At 51.9% G+C, this 8,582-nt stretch overlaps 1 protein-coding gene across 2 annotated transcripts in view; it reads left to right on the top strand.

Moving 5' to 3' along the window:
• The window catches only part of LOC106899046 (protocadherin gamma-B5-like), a 25,925-nt gene extending 17,653 nt beyond the window's left edge, over positions 1-8,272 (top strand). The window contains exon 2 of one of the 2 annotated variants that reach the window (XM_014960703.1): positions 7,627-8,272. In XM_014960703.1, the coding sequence (XP_014816189.1) occupies positions 7,627-8,259 (633 nt within the window). In that variant the 3' untranslated portion in view covers positions 8,260-8,272. Of the gene's footprint in view, positions 1-5,721 lie in introns of those variants that run through there. The other variant, XM_014960702.1, reaches the window with a different exon arrangement.
• The last annotated feature ends 310 nt before the right edge of the window (positions 8,273-8,582 follow it).

Below are 8,582 nucleotides of genomic sequence, written 5' to 3'. Positions count from 1 at the left end.
TAGGTTAAGGTTTGAGCATCATGTACCTTCCAAGTTGTTGATGTGTTGGAGGAGAATGATGGTGTCTTTGAGGTGATAATTTGATAACTGAGTCTCAGCATTACAGTTGGTGTGGGAGGCAGGAGAATTGGGGCTGCTGTTGCTTTGAGTTTCATTAAAGAGGAGCCTTGTGTTCTTATCACATTCTAGGTCATTTCTCAGTTTTTTCCTCTGACATATTTAATACTAATTTTCCCATCAATATTAGCTTTTTTGAACGGATGTATTGCATTTTCAGGCAATTGAAGTTGTCATTGTCTTGTGCTTGAGTAGGATAAGCGTGCCTTGAAACCAACTGCTGCTGGTGCCATGTAGAACTCAGCTGCTCAGTGTTTCTGCTCTCCTCAGCCTTTCTGTTTCTCCATGATAACGGGGTGAGAAATGAAATGTTTGTATTTTTGTGCGTGTTTTGATCTTTGTACACCAGGTGGAGGAATGGACTAGGCAACAACAAATCCCTTGTCGATGTCTGTCTGCCTGTGGTGAAGATGAAAGAAAATCCTCAAAGTTGTGACCATTTGCAAAAGTCTCCATGTGGCTGTATGTGAAGGTCTATTAGAAGAAATGGTAGATGTGTTTTGTTGATTCCCTGGTTTTTAAGGTTGACATTAAAATGGAGCTGGATGTGTCTTGGGTTGGCAATATGGCAAGAACTTTATAAGGGTGATAGAGGAGAGATAGAAAGTCTTGGGAGAAATGTCAGCAGAGGAGTTTGCTGACCCAGCCTCTCCTGGATGACTGATTCTCTTTTCTCTTAGAGTCTTAATGTTTCTTCTCTGACATGCAGTGAGCAGATGATTGTTCTTCCTTCTCAGTATGGAGATGTGAAGATATCTGTGTGAAGTGCATGGAATGCTCCTGGTAAACGTTGAAGAGAAGTGTTTGGGGCAACTGAACCTTTCATGTCATGTACTTGCTCAAAGAACACCTTGCAAGTTGTGAAGGGTTGGAGAGTAGAATCGTGGGAGCTGTGTATGAGAGGATAGACAGATATGTGTGCTCCTTTCCCTGTTCAGTGCCCAGCTGTAGTATCATGCAGTGTGAGATTCCTCTTCCCAAAGAAATGTGGCTGGAAGACATGTATTTCCAGCTGTATTGGAATCCCTGGGAGGTTCTTCCCCTGGTTTTGCAGGTTGTCGTCAACTCTTAACTAACACTGAATTTTGTACTTATGAGAAACTGCATAATGGGAGCTTTCAGAAGAGCAAACTGTGTAATTTCTACCTACTAAATACCTGAATTATGTATGTAGTGTTTGTAAGTTCCACAGGTGGTCAGCTTTTTATCCGATAATGCATGGAAGATCTCATCTGTTACCTTTGTCTGACTGTCCCATACATACCTTTTACGTTTACGGCTGTCAAGAGACAGACTTCCATAGACTTGTTTCCTATAAATGTTAACTGGACAAATGCTCTTGCTTGTCATACACATGGTGAGAAGTCAAGCATTATCCATGAGAAGGGGAAGTTGGATACCCTTCGTGTTTCTGCTGGTGCTGACGTGAGCTGAAATGTCAAGCTAGCATTCCATCATTTCTCCAGGTTTCTCATTCTTGCCTTGGTTGTTGGGGGACTTTTTTTTAATTTTTTTTTTTTTTTTTGTATGTCTGTATGTAAACCTGGGCCTTATTTTTGCTGGAAATCCTTAAAACATTAAAAGATCTCTTGCAATTGTTGTGCTAGGGGAGCAGTTTCGATCCATACCTTGTAGGTGTTCAACTGCCAAGAGAATGACTGTGAGGGAATTTTGCTCCCCTATGATGTCACTGAATGGAACGCTCTTTGGACTGTGGTTGACGTATAGCCAAAATATATTATCTTTAGTGCAACTAAAGGCTGTGAATGCAAGGAGGGTGAGAGGCTGGCTCTGAACCATGAAAACAGGTGGGTCACTGTAGCTTTAGCTGGGCAATGGTTTGATTCCAGGCCTACTGCCAAGCCCTGTGCCACTCATGCTGTGAGCCTAGTTTCTCCATCTCGAAAGATTATTGTCCTCCAATCTTATAGTGTTTGCACAGTAAATGTGCATGTAGATTCAGGATGCACGGGTGGAAGGCTCATAATTCCTGTGTGAAACCTCCTTTATCTATCTGTAATTCATTGGAATCTTATGATGTGGAGTTTCTTCAGAGATGGAGTTACACTTTCTTTCAGGCCTTTTTCCTGCTAGGTCATGGTTATCCCCATCTCTGCATAATTCTTTTGTGTTGAAAACTGTGAGTGTTGTTTTGCAGCAAATAGTTAGTTTCCTTGGCAATCATTTAGCCACCTGAAGAAGCCCAGGATGACTTAACTTGAGAAAGAGACCTATGATAAATGTTTATACTTACGGCTTCATATTCTTATGCAGATGAGAAGACCACAAAGTAAAAAAAAAAAAAATGTTGAGAGCTGATGACTATTTCTTAAAATGACCCACCCTAAAATGTAGTCCAGAGGAAGAGTTTAGGGTTGCACTTGTACTTGAAACATCAGTGGTTTGCAGGTGCTCACGGGGATGAATTTCAATGCCAGCAATAAAGACTTCCTGGCGAGTTAGTCTGACAAGATTTTTTCTTTAATTGTTCCTTGCCTTAATGGTCTGAGTTTTTTCTCTTCCTGGTTTCCTTTGGCTTACTTTGAAGTAGTGGCATATCTTTGTTTAGCCACATGTTGTGCATTAGTGCCTCTTCCTCATCCTCCCATGCTTGTGCAAGGCAGGAGATGTGAGGTTGTACTTGTGTTCTGGTTGTTGTAGGAAGATGACGGTAAGGAATGAAGCCAGTAGAAGTCACATCTCTGTGGAACAGTGTTTGTGATCAAAGAGGGGAGGAGATTCCCCAGAAGTTGGTCTTACCTATTGTCTGTTGGATGACTACTCTGCTTTTGGTTCAGACGTTTAACATTCCTGTGCCTTACAATCCTTCTATTTGCAGGATGTTGGTGAGCAAACAAACATACCTCCATTTTGGGAGTGATCATGCTGTGTTATAATCTCATAGTTACTCTGGTAGGCACACAGTTGTGGTATCACGCAATTTCAGTTCCTTCTGCTCAATACGTTTGGCCTAATGAGTGTTATTGCACCTGATTCATATGCATTTGTGTATGTTTCTCCCTCTTGCTTTGCTTGTCATGAACTACAGCCAGTCCACAGGGTGTCTGATGAAATGGGGACAGCTCTGTTCTAATTGTTGGAGTGCAGGATCAGTTCCTGCCCACACCTTGGAGGTCCACAGCTGTAAGGAGGAAGAGCTTCATAGACATACGTGTACTTCCAGAGTGAACACTTGTCTTTTAAACCCATCCCGATTCTGCTGCAGTTCTCAAAATGCAGAGTGGCAACCCAGCCCAGCTAAGGTTTCCATGAAGAGACATAGGGTCAGTTGGAGAACATGTGCAGGGTGTCCCCCACATGATTTCCCATTACATGGCTCAGTTGGAGAGATATGGGTTTGACAGGTGGGCTGTTAGATGGCCACATACAAAGAGTCAATTGTTCAATGTCCAGGTGGGAACAAGTAACATGCTGTATTGCTCAAGAATCCATACTGGGACCAATGATTTAGAATGTATCTCAAGAATATCTTCATCAACAAGTTCCATGTTTTCCTCTGGGATGGACTTGATGTTCTTGCTAGCAGCTGGTATAGGTCTGCTTTGGATTAATAGTGTTGGTAAAGCACCGATGGCTTGATTTTGTGAGGCAGTCAAGGCCTTTTCTGCTACTCAAACCTGTGGAGGAATGGCTGTGTGAAAAGGGGCACGATTTAATTGTGATGAGCAACCCAGTCTTTGATGTAGATAAAGGCCTGGAGATGACCGTGAACTCTCCTGGGAAAAGCAGAAGTAAGAAGAAGTAGCTACTTGGTAGATAAGATAAACGGGACCGCATCCAGAAAATGAGACAATGTTGCTGCGCGTGGACAAGGGGTCTACACCAGTTGTGTGAGCGCTCTAGTCACGTGAACAGAGATTGTAAGCCAATCGTATAGCTACCGCTAGTGCGTGTTCTGCTTGCCTGTCTATATATACTTTGTAAAAACATGAATAAAGGGAGAACGATCATACTCATATTGAGATTCCATCGTTACTCTGGGTCTGTCTCCCACTCCAACACAAACCACCTTGCCAGCAGAAGAAGTCGGGAGTAGATTCAGATGGGACATCTAACTTCAACTGACCAAAGGGCTATTCCATACCATGTGACATCTTGCTCATGAGTCAGGAAGAAGGAAGTGGGGAGTGTGACATTTGGAGTTCTGGTGTTTGTCTTCCCAAGTAGCTGTTGCGCATGATGGAGCCCTGCATTCAAGGAGAGGCCTGAACACGCCCCTGTCAATTGGAAATGGTGACTGAATTCCTTGTTTTGCTTTGCTTGTCTGAGCAGCTTTTTCGTTATTTAAACTGTCTTTATCCTTACCCATGGGGTTTCTTATGTTTATTCTTCTGACTCTCCCCCCAGCCCCAACTATGGAGTAACTAAGAGGTTGCATGGTCCTAAGTGTCAGCTGGGGTAAAATCATGACAGTGACACTGACAGCAGGATTCAATGTACCCACCTCAGTTTTGCAGGCAATAAAAATTAGAGTGAGGCAATTGATTCACTATGGGGAAGGGATGCCATCCAGAGGGACCTGGACAGGCTGGAGGAATGGGCCTGTGAGAATGTAATGAAATTCAAGAAGGCCAAGTGCAAGGTCGTGCAGCTGGGTTGGGACATTCCCCAGTTTCAGCAGAGACAGGGGGATTGTGTCTAGGGGCAACGGATTTAAACTGAAAGAGGGTAGGTTTCCATTAGGCATAAGGAAGGAATCATGAGGGCAATGAGACACTGGTAGAGGTTTCCCAGGTAATTCATGGATGTGCCATCATTGGAAGGTCTGAAGGTGAGGCTGGATGGGGCTTTGAGCAATGTGATATAGTGAAGGAGGTCGCTGCCCATGGCAGAGGGATTGGAATAAATAGTCTTTAGATGTCCATTTTGACCCGAACCATTCTATGGTTCTATGAAAGATGTGATGTGGCTTTACAATTCCTTGTTGTCAGTTCCTCAAGTATGGAGATGCAAAATAAGCAAATTCTGTAAATCATAAACAGAACTGTAAATCTTGTTTTTCTACCTTAGCATAGAACTATAGATCCTTTCTTCATCATTGTTGCAATTCTCAGTGAGACTATTCTTCTGCCTGAACTGTAAAAACCATGGTTGAACAACTGTCAGCGCAAAAGGAAGAAATGTGGGGAAGAGGGAAACTCTTCAAAGGTCTGTCAAACAGAATTGCAAGAATTTCACTAGTTCAATTTCTGATTATTAATTGATTACACGGACACGAATCGTCCCAGGTAAAAAAAAGTTGAATTCAAAGGAACTGACAGAATGGTATAAAGCTCTTAAATTTTTCCCTAGATATAAAATAATTTCTGTGTATATATTTCCATCTGGATTCTATGAAACGCACCCTAGGTCCTTTATTTATTGATCGGCCACAAACATTTCCTTCAGATATTCACTGCGTCTCAAGGAGATGACCTAAAGGTACTTGACAGCATATTTCTGAATTCCATTGGGTTGCGATAAGTGCTTCTACGTTTCCTGATTGTTCCAAGAACAGAGACCCCAAAGCTGGGGAGCCGGAATGGGACGCTGGAGCCGCAGCCGCAGCCGGAGCCGGCGCAGCGTCAGGAGGGAGGAGCGCGGCGAGCGCTGGCGAGAATGGCGGTCGGTGAGAGGCAGCGGGAGAGTGGGAGCCGGCGGCGAGCAGGCGGGCGAGTGCTGGTGCTGCTGCTGGGCGCTTTGCTGCTGGGCTTGTGCTGCCGGGCGGCGGCGGCGGCGGCGTCGGAGCGGATCCGCTACGCCATCCCCGAGGAGCTGGGCAGAGGGTCGCTGGTGGGGCCGCTGGCGCGGGACCTGGGGCTGAGCCCGGCGGAGCTGCCGGCGCGCAAGCTGCGTCTCAGCGCGGAGAAGCAATACTTCGGCGTGAGCGGGGAGAGCGGGAACCTGTACGTGAGCGAGAGGCTGGACCGGGAGGAGATGTGCGGCGAGTCGGCGTCCTGCTCCGTCAGCTTCGAGGCGCTGGTGCACAACCCGCTCAACGTTTTCCACGTCGAGGTGGCCATCCAGGACATCAACGACAACGCGCCGCGATTCCTACAGGACACTTTCCAGCTGGAGATCAATGAGTTCACTGCTCCCGGCGCCCGCTTTGCCTTGGGAATCGCCGAAGACGCGGACGTGGGCAGCAACTCGCTGCAGGGCTACGAGCTGGAGGCCAACGAGTACTTCGCGGTGGAGATGAAGGAGAGACAGGACGGCAAAAAGTTTGCGGAGCTGGTGCTGCGCCGGGCGCTGGACCGGGAGAGCGAGCAGAGCCTGCGTCTGGTGCTGACGGCAGTGGACGGCGGCGACCCGCCCCGCAGCGGCACCGCCCAGCTCTGCATCAACGTCACCGACGCCAACGACAACGCACCCGTGTTCTCGCAGGACCGGTACCGCGCGAGCCTGCGGGAGGACGCGCCGCCTGGCTCGACGGTGCTGAACGTCTCCGCCTCCGACGCCGACGCCGGCACCAACGCCCGCATAAACTACAGCTTCCAAGAAGCTCCAGCCAAAGTCCTTCAGAAGTTCGAGGTGGACGCGGAGAGCGGGACGATCACGCTGCGGGAGGCGCTGGACTTCGAGGACACGCGAAGCTACACACTGCTGGTGGAAGCGAGAGACGGGGGCGGTTTGGTGGCGCACTGCGAGGTGGACATGGAGGTGCTGGACGTGAACGACAACGCGCCTGAAATCACGGTGTCGTCGGTGTCGAGCCCGGTGCCCGAGGACGCGCCCGCCGGCACGGTGGTGGCCCTGCTGAAAGTGCGGGACCGGGACTCCGGGGAGAACGGTCAGGTGTCGTGCGAGCTGTCGGGCGAGGCGCCGCTGTCGATCGTGGCGTCGTCGGGCGGGTCGTACAAGGTGGTGACGGCGAGCGCGCTGGACCGTGAGCAGGCGTCCGAGCACCGCGTGACGGTGGTGGCCAGGGACCGGGGCAGCCCGCCGCTGTGGAGCCGCGCGTCGCTGGTGCTGGAGGTGTCGGACGTGAACGACAACGCGCCGGTGTTCGAGGAGGCGGCCTACAGCGCGTACGTGGCGGAGAACAACGCGGCGGGCGCGTCGGTGGTGCGCGTGCAGGCGCGGGACGCGGACGCGGGCGCCAACGGCCGCGTGAGCTACTGGCTGGCGGGCGGCAGCGCGGGCGCGGCGGCGTACGTGTCGGTGGAGGCGCGGAGCGGCGCGGTGTACGCGCAGCGCTCCTTCGACTACGAGCAGTGCCGCGAGTTCTCGGTGGCGGTGCGGGCGCAGGACGGCGGGGCGCCGGCGCGGAGCTCCACGGCCACGGTGCGCGTCTTCGTGCTGGACCGCAACGACAACGCGCCGCGCGTGCTCTGGCCGGCGCCGGGAGACGCGGCGGCGGCGTCGGGGGCGTCGGGATCGTCGTCGCCGTCGGGGCCGTTCGAGGTGGTGCCGCGCTCTGCCGAGGCCGGGTACCTGGTGGCCAAGGTGGTGGCGGTGGACGCGGACGCGGGGCGCAACGCGTGGCTGTCGTACGAGCTGGTGCAGGCGTCGGAGGCGGCGCTGTTCCGCGTGGGGCTGCACAGCGGCGAGGTGCGGACGGCGCGGGCCGTGTCGGAGAGGGACGCGGCGAAGCAGCGGCTGGTGGCCGTGGTGAAGGACCACGGGCAGCCGGCGCTGTCGGCCACGGCCACGCTGCACGTGGTGCTGGCCGAGAGCTTGCAGGAGGCGCTGCCGGAGCTGAGCGAGCGGGCGGCGGGCGCCGACTCGCCGGCCGAGCTGCAGTTCTACCTGGTGCTGGCGCTGGCGCTCCTCTCCGCCCTCTTCCTGCTCAGCGTGGCGCTGGCCGTGCTGGCGCGGCTGCGCCGGGCCGGGCCGCCCGCCGTCCTGCGCTGCCTGGGCGCGCAGCGCTTCTCCGTGGCCGGCGCCGCCTTCCCGGCCGACTTCTGCGAGGGCACCTTGCCCTACTCCTACAACCTGTGCGTGGCGCCGGGACGCGCCCTCGCCCAGCCCGCTTGGCCCTCGCCGCCGCCTCTGCCCGTCGTGCCCGCGGAGGATCTGCTGGGCGCGGAGCCCTGCGGGAAGCCGAGCCCGAGCATCAGCGCCGGCGCGGGAGAGCCGCCCGCCGACCCCGACGCCCCGCAGGTCTGTAAGCCCGCGCGCTCTCCCTCTTTTCCCTGAGCTGTGCTCAACCTCCCTCCCTATTGCCCGGGTTTTCGCCGGGTGGTGTGGATGGGGAGTGCTATTTCTTGTGTTCGTGAAGAAATGAAAGGTCGGGGTAACTTCCTGTTCCCTGGCACGACATTAGCCGCGTCACTCCTTTGTTTCTCGGTGGTCACTGGTTCACCCGAGATATTTTTTTCCATAACTCTCATTTTGCGTAAATTATTATGAGTTAGTAACGGTGAAGGCGAATCCTTACTGTGTGGAATGAGATCTGGTGTTTCTGCATAATAGACTCGGGTTTGCCAGTAGCGGTTAGAGTTGTTTCCTTTCTGATCGAC

This window comes from Calidris pugnax, unplaced genomic scaffold, assembly GCF_001431845.1.
Source record: "Calidris pugnax isolate Ruff unplaced genomic scaffold, ASM143184v1 scaffold587, whole genome shotgun sequence".
Taxonomy (NCBI): Eukaryota; Metazoa; Chordata; class Aves; order Charadriiformes; family Scolopacidae; genus Calidris; species Calidris pugnax.
Note: the sequence above shows the minus strand (reverse complement) of the source record. Positions and strands in the feature narration are given on the sequence as shown.